We start from the raw sequence: 27,407 nt of genomic DNA on the forward strand, positions 1-27,407 counted from the left end.
GAAACAGGACAACCTGTAAAATAATATTTATTTTAGAACGTAATCTAGCTATCTGCACATTCATACATAACTATATTCTTGGACACTCCTTCTTTGCACCAACATTACATATTGGTTGAAATTTTATATTAACTATCCCCTAAGAAACTACATCATTAGATATCGACAACTGTATGATCAAGTAAATGCCACCCAAAATCGCATTTAATTTGGAATTGCCCTTCTACTATATATACTTCAGCCCCTTGCAAACTTTGTCTTTCAAGAAAACGAGAAATTCTATATTTTCGGCTACATTCCTTGAAATTCGACAGAGTTACTGTGAAGAGTTATTATTACTGTGAAGGAATTTAAAGACCCAACCAACTCAAACATCGATGTACCATAATACAAACTGTTTAACCATTATTTGAAATTATTTTTAATAAGTTTCTGTATGATTAAAAAATATATTGAACACCAATTCGTGTTCTTTACCGATCACCCTGCATGTGTATATAACATGTACCTACATTAAAGTGATTATGCTGAATTTATTGAGACAGGTTATAGCTCCCCTAGTGGTGAAATAAGGAAGTTATAAAAATAAATAATAAAATTAGCCATAAGTCCGATCAGAAAAATGTGTGCTAAGCCATAATAAAAACATATATGAGAAGTTTTCATGGAGTTATCTATTAAACTGGTAGAGATATGTGCGATTAAAATTATGAACATTCTGTGACTTGATAAAAGGTTCTCCCTAAAACTGCAAAATGTATCTTCCGTTAATATCATAGTTTTTCAAAGTGAAGCAACGACGAAGTGAAATTTAAATATCGAAAAAAGTAAATAAAAATAACAAATCTGAGAAATGCACTTGGCAGGTGGGGGGGGGGAATACCGAAGAATACATTTTTCAATTTTGGGCATTCAGCATAGTCACTTTACTGTAGGTACATGTTACTTCCCTGGTTATACGAAAACGCCGTTTTGGATTGAAAGGGTTTTATCGATCACCCTGTTTTGTCATAAAACTAACCAAAGGTTTTTGAAGGTAATATTTTTCATTTGAAGAAAAATGTTTAGTTTCCTTTACAAATTTAATACTCTACTAATGCGTATTTTCATCCTATATGACAATGCATGAAAAAATATCCATTAATCACTGCATTTTTCTTTCGTTGTCTTTTATGGATGAAACAACAAAGTCAAAAGACGAATGAAAGATATGGTTTTAAGTTTCAGTTTTGCCCGCAAAACCATTCATTGTGTTAATTCCTCACGATAGCTACAGAAAGTTCCATTTTTTATTTGTAAAAAAGAATTTTGCGCCTTTGCTTTATCTATACGAAATTTAAAACTATTCATAATAATCAGAGATTTGATGTCAGCAGTTAATCTTTTGAAAACAGTTATTTTGTTTCTTATTCATGAACCACATTATATATAAAGGGATGAGGGAGTGAACGAACTTTCACGTCAGATAGTAGCTGCAATGAAGAAAGATCAGTCGCTTCTTTCTTTGACGACAGATTCAACATTCAAGGTAAAGGCATTACGGAAAGAAATAGATTCAAAAACGATTCATTTATAGGCACTGTGGTATTGCAGCATTCTCTGTTCAGTGAATTAATTGAATTACTAATTTAACTTTCAAGGAAAACCATACTAACCTTACTTATCCAGGAGGGCGTAAGGCTGCATCTAGGACCATGAGAAAGAATTTAACTTTGCATATAATGTTTAAATACATCAAAAATTTAACACCAGTTTCCTTTTGGTGATACAATTTTCAGGTGGAATATAGGGAAAACGCTTTTTCCTCCCCTTAGAGTTAGAAGCATTTTGAAGGATTGCAATTTCGTCTAGTCCCGATTTCTGTCTGCTGCACATTCGCAGGAGGGAAAGTGCGTTTTTTTTTTATCACGGGATTTGAAAGCATAAGGAAGGTAAAGTAGAAAAGTGCAGTTCAAGACATGTTATAAATGGGATTTTAACCGTTTTACTCCTAAAATTCAAGAAAAATCTCGAAGTAAAAAAGTCATTCGCGTTAGAACAATTGGCGGAAGTTAACAACTTATCATAACATCTAAATAAAACTCAAGAGCAGCTAAAATCAGAAAAATAAAGGGAGATGAAGATTAGTTTCAATCGTCAAAATTGAAAAGAAACACTAGACTGCAAAAATTATTCAAAATTAAGAAATTCAAATTTCACAATTAATTCCCTTCTTCCCAGTTCGGGATTTAACCATTTTCCGCCCCTAGACAGTGTTCTTTATGGGACCTTTCTTTTAAGAAACTGATTAAATCAGTTTCATATTTCAACACATTTTTAATTTAATCAATACGTTAAAGATTCATATTACGTTAATTTTTTAAGAACTTAGTGGAAATGTATTTGTTTTATTTATTTATTATGACTCATTGACTGCACAGCAATATTTTTGTACATAATTACATTCAAGCAGCCACTTGTTTGTTTATAAATATATTAGAAATTTAGGATAGTAATATTTTCTCAAGTGACAATCTTGAGATCTATTTGGCTTTAGAGGCTTTAGGAAACACCCCCACATTCTTTGTTTAAAATTCACTACCGTCTCGCTTTCTTGGCTCAACGAAAATGAACGTGAAAACATCATTAATTTATTTCAACACGAATTCTTAGTGTAATATGCAGTCAATCGAAGGGATTCAAGAGTATAAGATGAAAAATATATATCACAGCTAAAATGAGAAATACAAACGATTAGACAGAATATTATTATTTTTTTTCATATTGATTCATATTTCCCATTCAAACCTTAACTCAAAGAAAATGACAACTAAAAAAATCGCAACAATTATTAAAAAAAAAAAAGGGAGTAAGTAAATTGAGGAAGTAACGAAGGGATACAAGTTCACAATATGATCATCCACGAAACGAAGATTTCAAAATTCCTTTTCAAGTTTGTGAAAATAATGAATGAGTAACTATCACAATAATTCTCCATAAAATACTCTATACTGACCCCTTACACAAAAAATGCCAATAAATCGACCATTCGTTGAATTACTAAACTTTAAGGACATAAGAGAGCTAACTTTACACCTTGAACCTTTTACCGATACAACTCCTCCTATGAATTCGAAAAAAAGTAATTCAGGAAATGAATGAGAAACAGCTGTCAGAAATCAGTGAAAGAACCCCCAACTTTCTCCTATTTTTCAACTACTCGAAGATAAGAAATCGACGGCGAGAGAAGTCTTGTGTAATATTGCATTCTTGCCTTCTCTTCTCAACAGCAATCTTCAACATACACGTTTATTCTTTCGTTACCATTGTGATAATCAAAGAAAAATTTTCTAGAGAATTATTCAAGACTACAAAAATTAACGTCGCGAGGAAGCAATACCATTCGACTGGTTTCAGCTACACTTCTACACGACAATAGGGATCTCTTGCGAGTTCAAAAATTAGAACTCAAATAACTTATTATGAGATTTCAATCATCAATTTATCTGGGACCCAATTAAATTAAGCATTCTCTGTTCAACTTTCTCAAATAATTCGAGGATAAAACTTCTTTCTTTCCATCAACACCATATGTAATTATAGTGTAGATACCCAATGTAATTATCCTTCCATTCCCTTTTCAGCTACAATATTCGCCACATATGATATCCTCGCTAAGTTAACGAAATTATGAACAAAAATTATCCGGATGATGGTTCAAAATTAGCAATGCGACGAAGTAATAGCATTACTGAGCAGTACTAGAACTAAACAATCCATACGACACATCCAAAAATAGTACTCAAAGATCCAATTGTCATATTTCAGTCACCTATTCATCTGAGACCCATGAATACAAAGCACTCACTGTCCGACCTAGCATCTAAATTTTTCGACGGTAGAATTTTTCATCGCTTTCATTCCATATGTAATTAATCCCTCGTGTAATTATATGTTCGTTCCTTTATCCACTCATGATGAAGAGAAAGTAATACTAATCAACAGGATTCAGCAGCACAACTAGGAACTCTGTCATTAACCAAACAAATAAACCTGAACTTCTTAAATAAACTTGTCTCAGCGAAAATACACGAATATTCAATAAAAATGCTCAACAATATTGGTCATTCCATTGTCGTTGTGATAGAGAGGGAAGGGAAAAGTATTTCTTTTTCTGCTACTTCGAAATTTTAATAATACTTTATTTACGTCTTAAAGACGTATATTAACTATACGTCTTTAGCAAATAGGTAGTTTGCTGTGCTGATTAGTAGCTAAAAATTGAAATTAAATATTTTGCTTAAATATATTCTAATGGCTTCTAAAGGAAATATTTTTAAACTTCAAATTTTCAGAAACATATTTCAGAACATTTTAAACTTTTACACTATTTAGTTCATTTTGCAATGAATGTCTAATTTTTTAGCTATATCTCTATACATTCAATTATATCATATGAAAGAGCGGCACCTTTTAAAAATTTTAAACCGACTCTCACAGTCGCTTGATTCTGGAGCTATGTCTCAAATATATGTACAATAAAATTTCAAAAAATTTATTTACAGCATGAATTATACTGAAACATACTCAAAATGGAATAATAAACCGAATCATTGTATCTTGATTATCAACAATGAAAAAAACCCAGGATTAAATCTTAGAAACAAAACTGAAAAAAAAATATGCTTTTCATTTCAACAATGAAATATATATTGTTGTAAAATACGCAAAAAATGAAATTAAAAATTTTTGAGAAGTTTCATGTAATATGAAATTCTTACCTTCCCTTTTTAGCTACAATTTTCCTCACACACACACACACACACACACACATGTGATTATCGATTAGTTGACGGAAGAATTTTAGAAAATTTCTATAGAAGATGATTCAAGACTACGAAGACTAGCATCGCGACGAAGCGATACCAGTCAACAGAAATCAGTAACACTACCTCACGATTATATGATTCTCCAATGAATTAGAGAAATCGTACTCAAAGAACTGATTGCGAGATTTCAATTGCCACAACGAGTGAATAAGACTCGGAATAATCTTTTATTTTTTATTTGATTAAAAGTTGCTGCTACAAGTCTCGCTTTATATTTTGTTTCACCAGTTATTTTGTTTTAAAGAATATACCCATTTGCTTTTTATTAATTTTGTTTTTGCAGGATTATTTACGATTTCCCAAACTTCGTGTTTATTTAACGAATGCAATTCATTTTTCATCGCTCTTTCCCAGTTCTTCCAATCAGCTCTATTTCTTTGCCTCTAAGTATGTATTTGGAATGTTATAAACTACATTAACTGACATTTGTTTACATTTGAGCCTTTCCGAACGTCTGACTGGAATCTGATTTACGATATTATTACTACTTGATTCAACATTTGGTGTTGCGTTTTCATCCCCCATAGCAGCGTCTGTCTGACGCGAAGTTCTACTATGGTATAGAATAGATAAATCACTATTCTCAACCTCTGCCTATTCCTCAGGAATTTCTAAACTAGATATTTCACTTTTTGTTTTTTATTTTTCTTACATGCCGTTGGAGAAGTTTCAAGCAGTGGATTAATATACCAAGCTTCTGCTTTCGTTTTCTCCAAATAAGTATTACCTTTTAAATATTCATTGAATTTAACTGATCTCTCTTCTATTATTTTTCAGCTTTTAATGTCATAAATTCGATAACCCTTTCTTTCTCTATCGTAACCTAGCATTATACCACGTTTTCCTGGAACTTCAAATTTATTTCTCATTACTTTCAGAACGTGAAAATAGGCCATACAGCCGAATTTTTTAAGATAATTTAATTTCGGTTTTCTACCTGTTCTAATTTCAAGGGGTATTTTTTCTTTTCCTTTACGTGGGGTTACATTAGACACTTGGGTGAATGGCTTCGGCCCAAAATTTTAATGGAAGTTCATTTTCATATAATAAAGATCTAGCTCTTTCTAAAAGAATGCAGTTCGCTCTTTCATCTTTACCGTTACTTTCACTATTGTATGGAATAGTTTTTTCACGAAATATTCCTGAATTAGCAAGATAAGTATCAAGTTGTTCATTTACAAATTCTTAGCCATTGTCAGTTCTTAATTTTTTAATTCTTTTATAGGTTAAATGTTCATATTTGGCTTTAAATTGCGAAAATATATTAAACACTTCATTTTTATTTTTTAAGAAATAAGTAAAATACATGGCAGAAAAATCATCCACCAATATCATGAAATATTTTGCGCCACCAAATGATTCAGGTTGAATAGGACCACACAGATCAGCATGAATCAACTCAAGAATTTCAGAACTTTGATTTACGTCAATATTAGAATGAGTTTTTCTGGTTATCTTACTTATATCACAAGTTTCACATCTAAAATCATTAATATCAATATAATCTTTCATTTTAAGCATATACTTAGGATTTAAATGACATAATCTGTAATGCCAAATCTCATAATTACGAGAGGATTGCTTAGAAAAATATTCTGAATTATACAATGGTTCCAAATATAATTCTAATTTATTGTTATTTTTAAATGCTTTAGTAACTAAATTATTATCTTTATCAAAAATCAACATACAATTATTATTCGATTTAATTTTACAACCCTTATCTATCAAACAAATTACTGACAATAAATTATATCTTAGTTCAGGAACATTGCTAACATTAGTAATTGTTAAATTTGTAGGATTATTACTCACAGTTTTTGTTTTAACTGTTCCGACTCCCTCACACAAAATTTTAGAGTCTTTACCTGCTAAATAAATATCCCTTGTTTCAGGGATTATTTTTTCAAACCACATACCGTCTTTGGCCATATGACAAGAAGCTCCACTGTCCAACAACCATACTTTATCACTTAGGCTTTCTTCTTGATGAGAAGTAGTAAATACATTATCACTAACACTGCGTCATTTTGTTGATTGGTTGCACGGTGTTGTGTATTTCGCTTTTGATTATTATCATTACATGGAGCACTTCGACGAGTATTTTTATTCCTGTAAAAACAGTCCTTGGCGATATGATTTGGACGTCTGCAGATGTAACAGTCTTACACCAAAACTTTTGTTTTTTCTAGAATAAAACACTTCCGCATTGATTCCTTCAGCGCGAGTACTCGTCGGCGAATAACAGGTATTTACTTCTTCCTGTAAAGTTTCTAATATTTCGCCCATTGACTTATCACGTTGGGTTTTGAGAATTTTTCATACTTTAGAGAATTTTTCTTTCAGTCCATGCACTGTATAGTAAATGGGCTCCCTAGATGTGACATCCAGTCCTAAAGAATGACGCTTCGTAGCAATTCCTCTTACTCTGGCAACATAATCGTTTGCCGATTCATTACTTTTTATTTGAAGATTTTTCAATTCATTGCCGGCATCTATTTTGCAGTCTTCTGCTTGACAGCACATTTATCAGAAATAGAAAACGAAAAGAAAAGAAAGCACAGGTATTGACAATTACGCACATAGCATCATGTAAAGCAGTTCGCAGGAGGAATGGCGTCGGAACAAAAAAGCGTAATCACACAGATATTCCTACGCGAGAAAAATAGTCCGCTCGCTTCATCCCAAGAAATATCAATGGTGATAGGATATTGTTAGATAATGGGATTCAAGCTGACTGAAAATTATTGTGCAAAATATTTGACTTGACTTGATGGAGCGTAATGAGATTTGAAAAGAATTTTAGATTATACTGCCCCAAACCTGTAGTGAAAGCTACGGTCTACTTTTAAAAGGTGTCTCAAAAATTATTTCGTCATATTTCATAATTGACAGCTTGTGTAATTTTCTAAAAAAAAAAAAAAAATCCCACAGTAAAAATACAAACTGAAAATAAATAAAACTTCATAAAAACTTTAAGAGTGATATAAAGAGATTGAAATCATCAAATGGTTTTATTACAGAAATGCGGGAATTTATTACAATGCATCTGACTCACAATGGGCACTTGTGAACTGTACCAAAAGGAATGTCTTTTGAGAAGGATTAAGGTAGTAGATGATTAAGATCCACAAAAAATGAGCATCCGAGAAGAAAATTAATATAGAAAGGGGCAGAAAGAGACATTTTTATACTGAAATTTCATTTCCCTGTAACCACGAAAGATTTAGTCTTAATGGAATAATTATTTCTTTGGGAAATCAGTACAAAAGAATCATTACGGTACAGAAAAGTTTGAGAAGGTTGCAAGACTTAAGACACGATGACTTCTTTAGATAAAATTTTCTGTAGAGAAAAAATAACAGAAAAGTGTCCGCTCTGAAAATACAACTGGTTGGCATACCTAAATTTAGGAGTCGTCCTTTGTGAGGGAACCTTCTCCTTTAAAACTTAGTTTTTCTAGTGGTGGTGGGGGAGGGGGGTAAATTTTCTCTGACGGAGCTAACCAACGAAAAAATAACACTTTGAGAAGAGTGGTTGCTAAATTACCTGTGGAATCGGGAGTGGTGGACTTTTGAGAAAATTATTTGTGAGAAGAGAATTAAGAAAAAGAAAAAATATAGGGCACCTCAAAAAAAAATCCCTTACCTCCCTTTCCGAGAGAAAAGTGAGAAGGAGAGTCTGAGACAAGTTATTAACAAGCATTTTACTCAGAGGTTTTAAAATTTTTAAATCAGAATATTTAATAAATACGATTCTTAATGCATACCCTTGTACATAAATATAGTTGGTACCCAATCAAAGCGTATAGTGAGAGGTTGTGAACATGTGCTCCGTTTTAGCTAAATAATGGGAAAAAAATATTTCATAAAATTTGATTCCAAATAAGTTATTCGTATTTAGAAAAATATTTTTATTCATTTATTTTGCCAGTACGCTAAATTCTAAAAAACTGTCTTAATTTTTTTCTGATAGCAATATTTTTTTATTAATCAACAAAAATGTCCGGAATTATGGGATGAGGCAAGTTGTAACACTTTACAAACGGTGAGATTTATCTTATTTTGTGTTTGATTCATGTATTTTGATTTTCTGTTTAAATATGCGTGATAATTTTTGGCATTCATCCGCAAAGATCAGATCCATCCCTAAGGATTCATTTCACACAGTGTCTGAAAAAAAGTTCATTCATAAAAAAAAAAAAAAATCTCCCTTCCCAATTATCCTACCTGAAAAAGAATCAATGAAAAAAAACACAGTGATATAATTAAAAGAGATATAAACAGAAAAAAAAGGACAAAGGAAGGTTTATGAAAAAAACCAAAAAGAGAAAATGAAGGAAAATTGGGGCGAAAAAGATGATTTTGAATTAATATATAAATTCTGAAATAGAAAAATGGTTTTGCCCTAGCTTACGGAGATAAGTGCAGCAACTTTGACGATATATTGCTATATAATATTTTATACTAGCATTTCATTTTGAAGAATCGTTAGGGTTATTTTGTGACAGAACATATAATTTTCAATAGTTTTCATATGACCAGGATCGTGTCTGAGCTCGTCCCCAATTTTTAAGCTTCCGCGATACATCAGCGGGAATACTTTTGGTCCCGACTGATTTACCCTGTTCTAAACAAGCTTAAACAGGCAGTTCGTTGGTGAAATCGGGTCTCGAATCAGGGACACTGAGGCACCGGGACATTAAATTCAGGTCATAGCGATTCCCTATTCTCATGAAGAAAAATAGGTTCCATGGTTAGTTAAAAAAAAATTGGAACAATACTTAGGGAGCTGTGTATAATTTGCTTGCATTAACTGCAATTTTGAAGCAGGCTGATTTTTTTGTTGTTGTTGAATCGTTAAATAATTTTTTTTCTATATTGTGCTGTAAATCATTTAATAACAATTATTATAACTATGATAGGTGGCAATGCACATATAGCACAGTTGGGTAATTAAAATGTCCAAATGCCTGGTTTATATTAAAAACAATTTTAAATATTTTTTTTTTTAACTTGTCACAAACCTGGGGCAAGTTGTAACACCCAACAAGTTTTGAAAAAATATTCCTGGTGCTAAAATCAACAAATTGTTGAATGTTTTTTATTAATAAAATGAATGAATAGTTGGGCTATAAAACAGTAGTTATAATCAAGCATTCGAAAATATATAAAAAAAATTATAAGTTTTTCCAAATGTATGACCACCCCGGGTGTTCCCTACTTAACAGGAACGTACTTTTTTCTAAAAGTAAGAGAATATGAGTTACAGAGAAATAAAACTTAATCTAGAGTCTAGTTTTTGTAAGCCGTGAGTTAAAAAATATATTTAAAGCTCTACTTTTGCTAATAACTTGGAATTAAAACTGATGGATGTTGACTTCACAAGACCATCTCCTGGAAATTGCCTTTAACAATAGTAGACTTATTTAGCCACCTTGTTCAACAGATTTCTGAATATTAATATGAAATATTCTTTTATAGACGGTCAACTTATCAAAAAAGTTATTCCAAAACGAGATAGAGCCAACAATATTACAGACGCGAGATCGCTTTTAAAGCTATTATTACGGCAATGCTGATGAAACATCAGAAACGATATAATCTGCTTTTGTTACGCTGCTAATAAACTGCTTAACATGCGATTATCTTACATTTACATAATCATATATTATGCTTTGTTATTGATTCCTATCGCAGCAGTTTTTCAAATGCATTGTTTATATTAAAATGATAAATTAGATTTTGTACAGTATAAATAAACTTTTGAACTTATAATTATTTATATTCTTCTGTTGTCTTTGAATATGAATATTCTTTTGTTATCATTCAAAATTTTGAATTATCATAATTAATATTAAAAAGAATTTGGAAAAAGGAAGGGGAAAGCCGGAAAAAATTGTGTACTATCTAACCTTAATTACTCCTGATGGAAGTTTTATAAGGGGGAAAAAAACCACATTTTTATATTTTAATATTAAAAAACTATTGGGATAAAATAATTTTGATTTAACTTTTACAATAATAGTATATTTCTAGACCATTTCAGGTACTTAAGAATATTTTTTGAATAACAAGATTATTTATTTTAGATCATTAGAAAATGATCCAGAGCAAGTGATTGAAGATGCGTCAGAAAGACAGGTGAGTATATATTTTGAAAATATCATCAGAATTGTCGAAACGAAATCACTTTAAAACTGCGCTATTTTACTGTCAAGACAAACATGTTTAAAGTGGATAAAAAAATCAATATTCAGAAGTAAAACTTATTAAATGTTTCAAATTATGTATCAACGTTTTTTCGATTTTCATTGTATTCTCAGTACGACACGACTCATTGTATGGTAAAAAAAAAAGTCAAGTAAATTAAGACATCTTAAAAATTTTCCACTTACGCTCACTTTGGACAAAAAAAAATTGAGACTTAAGAATGCATTTATTTTAAGACCCGAAAATAAAGGGACTTCAAAACTGTAAAATAAGGCTTCTTAAAACAGTTTCGCTTATGTTCCCATTTTTGGACAAAAAACTTTTTTGCGGATTAAGTGTACATTTGTTTTAGAATTCAAAAATAAAGCATTCGTTATTTATACATGAAACCATATAAATAAATATAACAGAGTTTTTAATAACTTTGAATGATATATACTCATCAAAGAGACTTTCTCATTATTCATTGTATCACTGAAGAAATAGAAAATACTATTGAAAGAGCTATCCAAATATTTTCTTGCCTTCAAAAACACTACTTACGAATTAAATCGGGTTGAAACACAAAATAAATGAAAAACTCTGATCTAGAAAAATGTACTATCTTTCTGATAAAAAAAATACATTAAATCTAATTGTCTTTATAGACAAAACGTTTAAGGAATGTTATTTTTAAAACTGCAATCTGAAACTTTCTTTCAGCCTTCTTATCTTGAAGCAAAAGAAGCTACAAATCCACGTCGATTTACTGGTAAGTTAACAAAAAAAGTTTTTGAACATGCATTAAAAATTATAGAACTTTTTTTAGCAATTTCATTTTAGCAATGAATTATTATACAAACATTTTTGAGCTTTGAATTATTATAAATAGTAAATATTAATGATAAAAATTCTAATAAACTGATGATAAACTCATTTGAATTGTATTATAATGGAGTAAGGACATTTGAATAATTAGAGATATGTTAGCTAAGTCGCATTTTAAAAACATTTGCTTATACACTCGCAAACAAAAGTTAAGAGGCAGAATGTATCAGAGAGTAAAAATCATTAGGAATCGACACCCACCTTAAGGTTAATATGCCGAAATAAATAAATAATTGAAAAGTAATACTAAATTAAATTTAATTTTAATTAATCGAAAGGAAAACCTTAAATTTTACAAATTCCTTAAGACAGTAAAATCCATAAAGGAAGATAATTTTTTTCATTAATATAATGAAATCATCGGGCTAACTGACTAGTTTCTTTATTTTTTAGATTTCTTTAATATTGCGCCTCAACAGTCAGTTGGTCCAAGCAGAGCTAAAAGTTAATGTAAATAAGTCCTTTTGGCTTATATTTGTATGTCCCACATCTCCTCCTAGGCGACCGTTCCTAATTACATTACATTTTGCACACTTATTGTATGAAATAAAAGAAAGAATGCAATCAACTTCAAAATCGTTGTTACCAAGTTAATTTTTAACAGTCAGTTGATTTAAGCAGAGTTAAAATTCATTATTTATACGTGTAGATCAATTCCGAGTGTGTAATTTTCATAAAATGGAGGGGAAAAAATCCCACAAAAGGCAGGAATTACTCAAAGGATTTTCAAATTATGTCACTTTCTCCTCTCATCTATTTGAGGCATTAATTAAGGATTCAGCTTTACTATCATTTGCATGAATATTTAAAAGTTACTTTTTGAATTGTTGAACATATTCTGCTCACTGAAATATTTTGGATCAGCATGAAATGTCCTATAGCATATTTATCACTTTCTCTTATGGTACCTATCAAATCAAGCTTCAAAGGAGTTATGAAAGACAGACTAGAGATGTAATTGTGTTCTTAGATCAGACACAATTATCTCTTGGTACTTATGAGAAACTTGGAGTATCGCAGTATCAGAATTCGTTTATATCTCCCCGCTTTTTTTAAAAAATCATGCATCAAAAAGTTGGATCTTTTCCTCCATATATTTTTTTAAGGGCTGGATGTAGAAAATTAAGTTTTATGAAATTTATTTTCTACAATGATACCCTTGAACATTTATCTCTTTTATGTTACATTGAAATAAATATGGGCATAACAATAAGTCTGAATTTCTAGAGGAATAACCTAAAAGAGAAATAAAAATTGTGTTTTAAATGAAAGAGGATGATGCATTTGAAGAATTGACAACAATCTTATGTGAATGCGAAAAGTAGTTAATTCTCGTCCATTGACTTATCAATCAGAGGATTTGCAGGATCTTACATCAATCACTCTAGCTATGTTTTTATGCGATAACCCTACATCTAAAACAACAGAATTAGATGTGCTGGATGGTAATCATCTTCGTAAAAGATTGAGATTTAGAGCAAAAATGATCCAAGTGCTGAGAGAGCGCTTTAGAAAAGAATATCTTGGCCAGTTAGTTCAGCGCCATCGACAACATCCACAGTCTTCTAAAATATATATAGGAGATATTGTATTAATTTTGGTGATGATGTGAAAAAGCGTCTCTATGACCCTGGCCTTTAGCCAGGGTCATAGAGTTGATACCTGAAAAAGATGGACATGTGAGGACAGTAAGAGTAAAAACTCAACATTGTACATTAGTTCGTCCCATATAACGAATATTCCCTCTTGAGGTGAGTGGTAGGGATTTCAAAAACAGCTAGGTTCATCTGCTGACTCATCTATGGAGACTTTTGTCAACGATGTGAACTTGCCTCAAGTGTCGAGATTCGGCCGTGAAGTAAAGAGACCTAATAGACTTAATTTTAGTGACTCTTAAACTTAGTTTTTGAGCAGTTATCCAGCTTCTCAAAAAGGGGGGAGGATGTTGCGAAAGGCTTGCTAAATGCGTCTTTCCTTCTCCTCCAATCAGAAGAGCAGTAGTAAATGGCGTAACTGCTGACTGTTTTTTTCTATGTCTCTTCTATTCTCTCTAGCTTATGTGATCGTACAGTGTTGTATTGCTTTTGTGCTCGTGGTTAATAAATGTGCTTTTATGTGTCACAGGCCTCCTTTTTTGGTATATAATTAATTGGCAATCACACGACATCGGGTAGATGTCAACCCACTGATATTTTGAAGCAAATTTCTATTAGGTTTCGTTTCAGCTGGGTTCATATTTCCTCATAAGTAAGATTCTAAAACTAAAAATATACCTAATAATTTGTTTTCAGATTTATACAAACATTGTTTGTAAAAATAAAGTTTATCACGATGTTTAAGCAAAACCACATTTGTCAGAAGAACGAAGATTCTGATACCTACAAGCAATTTCTTAAATACGATAATCTAGTTAGTTGTAATCTAAAACCAAATTTGCTTTTAGATTAGATCTAAGAGAACTCATGGACGAATGGTTGGTTTTGGTTTTATCTTCATATTAGTGGAGAAACAGGAAAGGGCTTTTTGTAACCCTAGAGGTATAAGATCTGTTGTCCTTAAAACTGCCAATGGTCTTACCTATACTTATGCTCTGTAATTAGCAATAAGTATCTCTTATAAGTATGCTATGATAAAATAAGCAAGTGAATAGCATTTTTTTACGGTGTGGTTAGAAACCAGTAATACTAGAGTAAAGAAGAGAGCAAATTTAATGGTTTAGTTGCATAGCACGTGTACAACCCCAAACTAGAGGTAAAAAAAATAGCAGAATAGTGAGTATTAATGGTAACCAGTCGTATGGGTAGAGCAGCAACACAAATGTTAGGGATAGATTAGCTTCTAAATTAACGGAACAGCATTATGAGTTATGAAATTTCTTCTTCACATATATCTACATTCGCTCTCAGGTGACACATGTATTCACTAGATAGTTTAAGGGTAATCATCATAGTCTGGAAAAATGCTTTTTAATAATACTCTGATTATTTCCAACAGACCATGAGACGCTTATCAATGCCATGAATCGCCCTGCACTACCTCAGAAAGCAGCTCCTATCCAAAGATCTGTGTCCTGCAACAGTTTGGTGCAAAGTATTAAGGACCTGAGTTTTTCGGTATGGAGTAAGTCAGAGAAAAAAAGAAATTCCGATGGAATAAACGTATCCAAGAAAAATTCGAGAAGCATATCAGTAACAAGCTCATCAAAGATTTCAACACCATTAGCTGTCACATTAATTTCAACAGACACACCAAGCGAAGGTATCAGTCATTACCTTTTTGAAATTATATTGTGTTTGATACATATTGGCGATTAGTCAGAGGCAGTAGTAGTAGTATACAAACCAAAATGAATGTAGAAGGAGAAAAGCGCTTTTCATTATATTAACCTAGAAGGAGAATTTTGCTTTCAAAACCTTTTCCTAAAAGGGAAGTTGCCTTTTTCCAAAGATCCAATGAATTTTATGGTACTAAAAAAATTTTACCGAAAAAACTTCATATATGCAATTATAGTTTATTCAAGTGTATTACGATGGAAAATCAAAAACAAACTGGCTCTAGATAGTTTCTATCTGAACTGAACGCCAGTTTTAGAGAAAAAAAAATCTTCTTTCTAATAGTAAAATTACATGAATTTATCAAGAAAAATGCTAAATATTTCTTTTTAATGTGGATAATCTCTGAAAATTACAGTTTTGAAAATTTTCTAACAGAACATCGTAAATATTCCTACATTTTACAATTTTTTATTATTTACAAAATTCAGAATGATAAAAAACATGCTAGAATTTTTTTTTTCGGGAGATTGAATCATCAGCAGTGGCGTAACTAGAGTGCAGCAGGCAAGGCACAATCCCTATGCACAGTCTCCACGGATCGCAAAGTCAAGATAACAATTCGTTGCTTTTAAAAGAGAATTAAATCTCTAATAAGATTTTATTCCCAAGAATTGTAAAAATTTAAACAGTTTCAGTAAAGTGAGAAAATTAAAAGCTTTCAAAGGCAATAGGCTTTTATAATTAGAAACAAGGGCTTACAAGAAATTTATGGTTATTTGCTCCCGGCTTAGAGATTATGGCTATTTTAAGAGCTAAACAGAATAAATTATTACAAAACTCGAATAATTTCGTTTTTCATTTCATTAAAAGTAAGGAGTAGAGATATAAAATCTTTCGGATTTATGTGAAAAAATAGCTTAACCAGAGATTGTATAAATTTCAGAATGTTTCAAAAAGAATGTCATACGTGTTTAAAATCGAATCATGAAGTATATTTATGATTGATGTAACCGAGACATATGGCTCAAGATAAAATAATGAATGAAAAATACTCATAGCAAAACTAATTTTCCCGACTTTTCTAATTCGAAGTGTCAATAGAAAATGAGGGAAAAACCATGGAACAAATCTAGATGTAAATAAACCCGAAAGATCAATTTTATTTTCGTTCATTAAAACTTTATTAATCAGAAAAGATAACGCTATTCTGAACGACTGATCTTTCGAATTCTGGACTAATGCTTTTGAATGCGAAAAAAAAAATGATTTTCATTAAATATAAAAGGACCCATTATGGAAATTATAAGCAACAAAAATCTATACTATGATTTAAGATAGCGTAGATATAATAAAAACCATCAATCGGATATTTTTACCACACATACACGTTCGGAAATTTATTTCATTGCTTATAAATTATGTGAAGCAGCTCTGTTGATACTTTTGACGAGAGCAACATCAAGTGCAGGATGCAAAAGACCTTTCAGCTAGCTAAAGCTTATATTTTCATATATCCAAGTGACAGTGCGACAACAAAAAGACATTTCGCGTCTATAAAAGCGAGGAAAGTGTATTTATCACATTTGCGACACCTTTAAACTCTTCAAAATTTTCGAAAGTCATGTATACATTTATATATAAAATATTTAGTAAAATTGTAACAGAGTGTAATTTTACATGTAAATTGAATTAATTTAAATTCATCTTTGAATCATATATTTTAATTTCTGTGCAATTGCATGGTTTTATATTTCATGCAATTCGTTTTAAACTTTGTCCCAGAGTGCTATATACACTATTAAACGTAATTAATTGCAAATTTTGTTAGTTAAAATTAACAGCGTGTGCGAAATAATTCTGCATATGATTATAGCTATTAACTCAGTTAACCTAGACTTTTAAATAATTTTTTTGACAAAGCCTTTATTTCAATGTTAGTTTCCCTAAGATGCCTAAGGGCAAGAAAATAATATAACTTTTTCTTTATTGTTCATATATATATATATTCTTTATCAATGGATTAAGAGATTTGCACATGTTTTATTTTTTCTTAAAATATGATATAAATAGAAATCATTTTTGATTTGTATTTCACTAATTTATTAAAAGTTTCCATACTAAGAACTATTCATTTGAGCATTATATTAAATACTAAAATCAGAATGGAGAAAAATCATTGTGTAAGTTTAGAATAAAACTTTCGAAATGATTTCATAAAATTGGCTTCCAAATTATTTTTTGAAATATCCTTATGACATTTATGTTCTTATTATTTTTAATATTATAGGGCTATTTATACGTAACGATCATTGCGAAGTTATTTGTAACGTTTAAATCATATCAATTTCAAAATACTTTATACATTATTAACTAAGTTTAATTTCATTTTCAATATTTGCAATTCTAAGCCTTTAATCACCAGGCCGATAACATTTTAAAATAACATATAATTGATGGTTATAAATTGTCGAGGCGCGATTTTCTTTTCCAAGTTAAGATGTACTATAAAAAAAACAAGGAAATAAGGGACAAAATTATTTTATTATCAAAAGTTATGCCCAAATATGTTTACCTTTAAACGTAATCGTCATTAAAATTTTAGACATATATCTCATTAGTAAACTAGGTTCACAGCCACCAGTCTGGTTATGCTAAGTTACTTACCCATTCTTCGAAGAACTTTATGACCAGTGATTTGAGATAAGCCTTAAAATTCTGTTGAAACATCTCATGAGTCTGGATGCTTTAGCTTCTCAGGCAGAATACTTTGAATCAGGGAAGACGTTTATGCTATGTTTTCTGTGAAAAAAAGTGAAGGACAAAAGTCTGTGGCAACAGAAGACAAGGTTCAACGAGCTTATCACGTGGTTTGAAAAGCAAGGGGCCAGCAAAGGGAGGCAAAATACAATCAACAGAGAGGCAAGCACAAGTATCTCTAATTTAGCTTCAAAATAACGCATAATAATTAATTTTAAAATAATTCTAGCCAATGAAGTATTAATTAGCTCATTAAAATTTTCCACCCTCTTAATTTTCTTTTTGATACAAATATTCACCCTAATTTTTCTCTCGTTGTAAAAATTTGCTAGGATATTTGTAAAAAATTGTGTTCAGTTTCTTTTACTGACCATCAAAAGGTGGTTAATATTTGAGTCGATTTTTAATGAGACTCTTGAGATTTAATTGTACCGAGTTTTAATTCTAGAAAAAAATATGATTATATTCCATTCTAGATTTTAGTATGTAGATCGAAATACATGTTGTAACTCTAAATCTCCTTGACTTTTTGTAGCATAATCATGGAAATATTTAATCGGACTTAAACGACGAATACGTTTTTAGCTACTTTTAATTTGGTTCGAATTTAACGAAATACATAATCTTCTGGATTTTTTTTAATAGTCATAGAATATTTCAATTACAAAAAAAATTAATTAATCGAGCTGTAAGAATTACAGGGCTATAGTAATTTATAAATGCATACTATTTGATAATGATAATGCATTTTTATAAATAATATCTTAGCCGAAAGACAAAGAAAAATAAAAAAAATTGTAATCTTATTCACTTGCCATTTTGTCGGTTATTCTACCAAAAGTAATGCAAATTATAAACCGAATGAAGGATATTGGAAACAGATGCCTGAAAATTTGCAGACTTAATGTCGTCGACATCAGTCGCATTGAATTTTAGTTGGCCGACCAAAAATAGTTGGCAAAATTTTTTTTTCGCCTATCACCTTGTCGGTTATATTGACAAAAGTAGTGCAATTGATAAGCTGAATGAACGACATTTGAATAACGGGAACTCTGCAGAATATCGTCGGTGTCTGTCGCTTTGATTTCTTAAACGAGTGACTAAAATGAATCGGTAAAAAACGACATCTTATTGATTTACGATATATTATCTATTTCGCCAAACGTAGTCATTCTGCCAACTTAAGCCTTTACTTGCATATTTCGATTTTTTATAATATATTAACTTTAATATGGTTTTTAAATTATCATATATGTTAATACCCAATTCTCCGAGATCATTCCGAAGCGGTGAAGATTTTTGCAGATGGAACTCTCATTTTCTCGCTTATGGGCGGGGTAAGCGGTTACTAACAGGGGAGTGCGATTGCCTTCCCCCTCTAACACCGCCTATATATATATATATAAACGGGGAATACTGTAATTACAGGCAAAATGTTGGTCTACTAACATGCTAAAATTATGACTTTGAAGTGTGAATGTTGAACCATACATCCATTTTTTTCCTTAAAAAAAAATCACTGCAATTCCAGACTAATGAAGAGCTTTCAAAGGAGCATTAAGGCCCATCTCATATTCACTCACATCTTCTTCGAAGAGAGGATAGAAAATCTGGTCCACCGATATGACAAATTCCTGAATTTTCATGAGGATTTGCATACATTTTCTGTAATAAGTTCATTTCGCTCTCTACTCTTGTCTTTTTTTATAACCCATCAAACCAAGGGAACATAAATTACCTTCGTATAATTTCATTTTTTTATCATCAATTAAATATTTTTAGTGAAAGTGGCACAATTAATGTCAGTAACAGGCAGCTGTTTTGCAAGTTTAATTCCATGATTGATTTTTCAATAAATACGCGATATCTCCAATCAAGTATATATGAGATATTTAGCATTTCATTTTGATATCAATCTAAGTGATATAAAAAAATTAATTCTAAGAACAAGAAAAGGGTTTTTAATAGCCATTCATCGCACAAAATGAAATTAAAAAATGAAACTAAGTCATTTCACTATTATTCAAAAACGGAATATTTGAAATCTGCTCTGATTATCAGATTTCAAATATCAGATCAAAATTTAATGTCATAAAAAGTGTTTATCAAAAAAAAAATAATTAAAAACTAAAAAAGTAATCCTTAAGAGAGAAGAATAAAAAGAAATTTCCTCTAAACAAGAAATTCTGCTTTTCTATAAAATAAGTGGTATTTTGACGCGCTAATTATAAGGTAAGGTAGAATAAAATAATATGAAATATCTATGGAATTAAAAGGCCCTTCATCAAGTCACTAAAAAATTTAATATATGGTAGAAGAAAGTCTCCTAGCATTTTTTCTTATTTATTTGATGGATCTTTGTGTGATAACACATTTTTTTTTCTAAATTCAAAGAATCAGTTTTTTTGGACAGACACTATGCTTTCAGTGGAAACAATGCTGCTGATGGCATTTTGCTGTTTCGAATATATTTTACATTGGCTTGAAGTGTGTATCGTGGCTGCACACGAAGAAAATAGAATTTCGTATATATATTGCATCGTGATGCTTTTAATAATTTGACATTTTTTAAAGGTTTAATTTCAATTCTTGAACAATAAAATTTATGCTATTTATAATACTTGTTTATATTTATATAATTTGACTGCAGTGAACGTTTATATATAATATTTTATATTTTTGAGAATTGACTTTTCATAATCATATTATTTTCATTTTTTTTTCTATACAGTTACCAATCTCACTCATGGGAATAATGATGCATCTATTTTAGACGAAGAGGTAAGTAACATTCAAAAATATATAGCTGTTTTAAGGAAAAAAAATTGTTTTTAGCCAATTAAGTTCTTTAAACATGGTATGTTTCAATGAATATAATATTTTAAAACAGAAACGACTTTGAGCAATAAAGAAGAAAATTTCATTTAAGCAATAAATTGAGAATCGAAATAAGATAATAAGAAATAGATAAATCGAATAATTTGCAAAGTTAGAATGCTTTTATTTATTCTGGAGAAAATAATTCTTTCTAACATTATTTCGACTTTGTAGCAGAAAATTATAAAAAAGAATGCTTTGTAAGCCAAAAAAACATGAAGTTGGTAATCTGATAGCATATTAAATTATAGTAAAAATTTTCGTGAAAATGATGGAAAACTGTATTACTGGAATATATTAGGAAATCTTTAATTAAGCTTTTTTGTTGCATGCAAAGATTGCTTACTTTAAAGTTCACTTTGTGCGAAGTTTCGTCATGTTTATTTGCATATTCTATTTCACAGAAAGGAATTTATATGTATAGTGAGAAAGTGAAAATGCTTTTTAATGTTTCAGAGTACATTACAGGAGTATGCTTGGTTTCATGATGTGGAAGCTAAAGAAGGTCAACTTCGCTTACTAAGTGTTGGTCAAGATGGCACTTTCCTCATAAGACCTAGCAGTAGACCTACTGAAGACATTCAAAACACAATGTGTATTTTATACAATGGAAAGGTCCGTAATTTGCATATACGTAGAAGAGATGATGGTCGATATGTTCTTGGAACAAAAGCTAATAAAGTAAGAATCCCTTTTAATTACGCCATTTTAGAATTTATTTAATACGTCACTAGTAGATTTACAAACATAGAAAGCACATAAATGAATATCGGATTTCTATTTATTAAAATACCTCTTTAAGTGAAGTATACAGTATTCATACATTGCCAGAATGAAAGAAAACAATATGGCATATCAGTGGGTAGCACGAGTAATTGATTTCCGAGACACACTGATTTTTAATTCCTTATCTATTGCAGTGGAAAGATAAAATATATCACCAAAACATATCCTAATCGTAAGAGTGCAAAGAGTGCGATGGTAAATTGTGTCCTATGCGTGATATTATTTTTCACCTTCTTGTAAAACTGAACTTGCAAAAGGGGCTTTGTAAGACTTTCTAACATTAGACCCCGGGAGACTTTAACATCTTTGCCAGCTCGTCGTAACGTTATAATAGACTATTTAGCTTTCTCCGTGTACTCTTATCGTTTCATTATCTTTTCCGACTGACAGTGAGAAAAGAAATTAAGTTGAAATAATAACAAAATTTTATTTTCTCGCAGTTTTTTTAAATTCTGAAACAGTAGTAACAGTTCAATATGTTTTTGTTTAATATGTGCCTAGTCTTGAAACATAGCATAATCTTGAAACCACCCGATGCCAGTGTACGAAAAAGAGTCTAGTTTATTAAGAAGATTTCAGTAAAACTGACTTTCAATGCATGAAACGATTAAACATTTGAACCTTTTTGCGTTTTAATGATAAATGTCAAAATGAAAAAGTATGAAATACATCTGATGGAAGAAAAAGAGTTCTGCTTCAAAAAACATGAAAGAAATTATAGTTCGTGGTGAAATAAATCAAGATGGTAATGACATGCTTACCGAAGAGATTTGCGTTTCTGTTATTTGTTGTATGTGTTTAAAGGAATTCAGTGATGCACAAGCATGCATAAAGTATTGTAAAATAATTCAGACCTTCGATATCCATGCTAATAAAGATGATGGAAACGATATTTCGTGCATTCTGTTACTAAACTAGTAACCTCTTTGAATGATAGCATTCTCATGACCTTTATATGTGTTAGGGAAACTTCTAAGAACATCTATTGAAGTTTAATAATATGTTTGTGGTTATTATCTTGGTAGCCCAAGACTTCTTTACTGCTTCTGTAGCTATGGGCATGATGAAAGGAACGTCAGCTGAATATGTGTTAAGTGAAAAAAAAAATCGCGTTGCAAATTTATGAAAAAACTGCTCATAGATTTCCCCTTCATTAATTTCTTGCGTATGAACACTACAAAGCAAAAATATTAACAACAAATCTCCAGAATTGTTGTTAATAAAATTTGTGGTCAAGTTCAAACTTCTCCGAGTTCGAAAGAGTCACTTTTTAGAATTACGCCTGTATTTCCGTGGTCTTAAATAATAATAACCAATAATTAAATAGACAAAGACAGAGATATAGACACATGAAATCTGCATGTATTCTTCACAAGAAAATTGTACATGTATCAAATTCTGAACGAAACGCGTAATCTGTTTCTTCCTCCATCCGTATGCAGATGTGAACGATTATTCAAAATCACAAGCCAGATAGATGACATTTAGGATTTAGTTTTATTAGCAGAATTATAGACATGAATTCAAAATTTGAACCAAATTCTTCAGTGGGGTTATGTTACCGGTAATGTATGAATCGCTGGAGTTCTGTAGAATACATAGGCATTTTATAGAAGAGCAAATGCTTTTTGAGCCTAAATATGAAAAGGGCCATGAAAACGGGTTCGCTATTATTCTAAGAATCTAAGAGATATTTAGTTTGGCAATATAATGCATGAAATATCATTTTCGTCATCTTTAATAGCATGACTACAGAAAGTAGGGATTATTTTACGGCAGTTTGAGCATGCATGTTCATTGGATGCATACTTCATCGGATTTTTTTAAACACACACAACAGGTAGCGGAAACACAAATTTCTTAGTTAAGTATGTCATCACCATATGGATTTTATCACCATCGACTATAATGTTATTCATGTTTTTCGAAACAGAATCTTTTTCTTGCGTTGGAAATGCATTTCATACTTTTCTGGCTTGACATTTGCCATTAGAATGCTCAAGAAAATGTGTCAAATGTTTTATCATTTCATACAATGAAGAACAGTTTTCGGCATTCTATAAAATTTCGAGATATTTTGTAGAATTTCGTCTTTCATTCATTGATGATAACATGTATATGAACATCATAACCCCCAAACGCAACAAGCAACAAAATTGGAATTTATTATGCGATTTTGACATCACAATCAGGGGGAAAATTTCGCGTCCAATCGATCAGTGGAGAGATATCTAAAATTCAAACTTAATTTTTTTTCACTGTTCTATGAAGCTAAATGCAAAATGCGGTATATTATTCAATTATATGAGAAAATAGAGGGGAAAACTGCCACTAGTATTATGTGTGATTCATTACTGTTGTGCCCACATATAGAAACATTAAAGAATTTTTCAATTCCAATATTCTTTTATATACACTCTATACAATACATTCGACAGATTTCACGTCTATTTTTTGTAATGCAATAAATTTCTTTATTTTGATTCGCCTGTATTTAAAAAAATTAATCAGAAAACAGAGATGCGATTGACCAAAAGGCAATGAACAGAATCAAAAAATGCTACTCGAAACAACGCGATGAAAAAAACCATGCAAAATTATGAATTAATAGTCAATGTACAGAAAAAATTATAATAATTATAGCCCAATTAGCTTTTATATTCATTTGAAAATATTTATAAAATTAAGAAATCAATAACGTATGATTTTCTCAAAAACTCTAATAAATATATTATTAGAATACATTTAAGTGTGCAAGTAAGAAATAAATTTGTCACTTCAGAGGGCTCTAGAATGCTTTCTATTGGTCCAAATGAGATAAAATGTGAAGTTCAGATTATTCACATAATGTACTTCACATTCATACATTAAATAAAATTTTCAGATCGAAATTCACCAATAGATTGTGCTATAGAATAAATGGTATTTATTGTATGTATTGAAAATTTGAAACACCATTTGCATTGCAGAGCATGCCTATTAGCGCTGTTCTTTGGATTAAAAGGAAAGCGGATTATACAGGAGCATTAGTTAAATCTCTGAACAACATGCCTAAGATGCAAGAAAACGTACTACTGGTGAAATTATTCAACCAGAACCAGCCGAACTCCGTTGTTGCTGTAAAAGAAAATACTGTTTTAAGAAGCTGATACAAAGAGGGGCAATGTCCACGCGACCTATTCACGATTAAACAGATGTTTGAAATAACTGGGCAACCTTGCGTTCTACCAGGTAGAGGACGAAAGCAAATCCTATTTTCTAGGGTCGAAAATGTGGCTACTGCAGTCGTTGAAGCCAGCAACCAGTCGCCGCATGATAGTGTTAACGTGCCAGTTGTCTTCCGTGTATTGGATATGTTACAGTTCACTGTAAGAAAAATTTTCCGACGGATTTGCATTTTTATTTTAAGAAAATCAAGCTTGTGAACTTATTGCAGGACGGGGACTCGGACTTTTTACTCGGGCTACAACGTTTGCATTTCAGTTCCTTCATAGAATGGTGATCGATGTCAGTTGGCCCTGAAACATTCTGTAAAATGATGGAACCCATTTTGTCTCAATGAGTGAATTAACACTCATAATTATCGAGTTTCGGCAGCGCTTTTTAGGAATAAAAGTTACAGTATCGCGTGATTTTACAGCTATCTTTATCATGTAATCTTATTTTTTAAAGCCATAACTATAAATGGATCTGTTACACCACAGGAGAATGGTATCGTGATGTGCGGAAGGATTTTCTAATCCCATAATTTCAACATCATGGATGCCTTGAGGGCATCATTTTCTTGCAGGAAGGCTCAACTCTTCGCATTGATCGTCTTATAAAGCAATTGCTAACGCATAATTTTTTACAGATGCGCGGGTGATCATCGGTCATTTTCGAATAGCACGGCCACCTCGTTCACCGGATGTGACCCTCAGCGACTTTTCGTTGTTGAGCGTCCTGAAGGACAGTATCTACCATGGAAGGCCAGATCAGAAGGACAGCATTTGGCTCCATGTTCTTGTTATTCCGACAAACTTACTCCGGTCATCTGTAGAAAATATGGTTTTGCGAGTATGGTATTAGAGAACATTGTTGACGATGAAGGGGAGGACATACTGATCAATTTTAAGGCTACATTTTTAAAAAGTATATTAAATGTTTCAATGTATATTACATTGCCATCGATGAGCGGATATTTGTACCAAATAAATGTTGAGTGCATCATTTGGATCATCTGAGTTCAAATTTGTTTTCGTTTGGACCATTAAAACACATTCTAGAATCCTCTGAGGGAGGAAAACTTATTTCTTGCTAACCCTGTATATAGGATAACAAATATGAGAGGAAAGCCAACATTTTATTGTAAATATACTTCACTAGCATATTTTAGTAAATATTTCTTTAATGGTTAATGGACCTTTGCGGCATATCTCGGACACATTACTGGCCTTTTGTTTTTTTTACAGGTCTTTTATTGGCATGATTCGATTGATGTTTCGTAGTTTTCTTTTGACCATTAGTCACATTAGTACAACGCGCAATTCCATTTTTAGATTTTGGTTCAGATTTGGAAGAAGTTTTAGAGACCATAGACCTCATTTTTTTTATGAATATTTCTCTGCAATTTGGCAGCTTGGTCAGAGATAGGGTGTGGAGGAACATGCAGGAAGCGAAGACGTTCTATTTTCTCTCTCTATCATTTTATAAACTGCAGATTTTTTTAAAACTTTTGTTACTAAAAATGCGAAAATCCATGGATGAATTAAACCCCTGAATAAAAGCTTTACTAAATCAAATACAGATTAAGAAATATTTAATTATAAGCCTTTTGGTTATGATTAAACGAAGTAATTGATTGACTTCTATAATCTTTTAAATATAATACCTCTACTTATTTTTCAGAGTTTCTCATCTATAGCAGAAATGATAAGACATCATCAGGAGATACCCGTTGAAATTTTGCCACACGGATCAACTCTATCGAAACCTCAGATGTATAGAATATTTTTGAAAGAAACTCCTCCAAAACTTCAGAAACTATTTGCAGTAGTTTAAATAAAATTGTATTTTACAGTTAAGAGAATTTAATATCCGATTGTGATTAGTAATTTGTGTTAATATAAGTACGCAGAAAGATTTTAAACAAGTTGAAATTCAGTCAAGTATTCTGCTTTACAGTGACTGAAATGCTCAAATTTTTTACCTAGGTTTCAAATTTTTCTTTTAAAAAACGACAACTGTTTGTTTATCTATTATAAATTTCATAAAGGATTTTTAAAAAAATCTTTTGATTTTTAAAAACATTAAGAACTAGTAATTAAATAAAAAGTGTTATAAGAATTTAATGAGGATTGTTGTTTCCAATTTGGTATTTAGAATATATAATATGTACTGCGTACATCAAGGAATTTTTTTGTATTATATTAGATTGTAAAAAAGTGAACAAACCTTTTACTGGTTTAATTTTTATATTAAACTTTTATAAAAATTGGACTATATTTTTACAATTTTTTTTACCACAATTCATTATAACATGTTTCATATTATTCTAACTAGAACCATACACATGATTTTCTGATATAATATTTGTTACAACACAACAAATCAATCCCTTCAACAATTCTATTTTTTAAAGAAAATTTGGGTGCAACGATTGCTCACTGACAGTTTCAATTTTTACTTTTTATGAACAGTTAAGTTAATCGCACCAAATTACATTAAAATCTAATAATTTCTTTTTTCCATTCAGATAACTATCATCCAGCTAGATATTATGATTG

At 30.9% G+C, this 27,407-nt stretch overlaps 1 protein-coding gene across 2 annotated transcripts in view; it reads left to right on the forward strand.

Annotated features, from left to right (window-relative positions):
* The window catches only part of LOC129958180 (uncharacterized), a 45,745-nt gene extending 18,929 nt beyond the window's left edge, over positions 1–26,816 (forward strand). For both annotated transcript variants that reach the window (XM_056070445.1, XM_056070446.1), the window contains 6 exons: positions 10,960–11,011; positions 11,783–11,831; positions 14,942–15,205; positions 20,711–20,760; positions 21,313–21,537; positions 26,530–26,816. In XM_056070445.1, coding sequence (XP_055926420.1) covers positions 10,960–11,011; positions 11,783–11,831; positions 14,942–15,205; positions 20,711–20,760; positions 21,313–21,537; positions 26,530–26,682 — 793 coding nt within the window. In that variant the 3' untranslated portion in view covers positions 26,683–26,816. The remainder of the gene's footprint in view (positions 1–10,959; positions 11,012–11,782; positions 11,832–14,941; positions 15,206–20,710; positions 20,761–21,312; positions 21,538–26,529) is intronic.
* The last annotated feature ends 591 nt before the right edge of the window (positions 26,817–27,407 follow it).

The sequence above is a fragment of the Argiope bruennichi genome, chromosome X1 (assembly GCF_947563725.1).
Source record: "Argiope bruennichi chromosome X1, qqArgBrue1.1, whole genome shotgun sequence".
Lineage (NCBI taxonomy): Eukaryota > Metazoa > Arthropoda > Arachnida > Araneae > Araneidae > Argiope > Argiope bruennichi.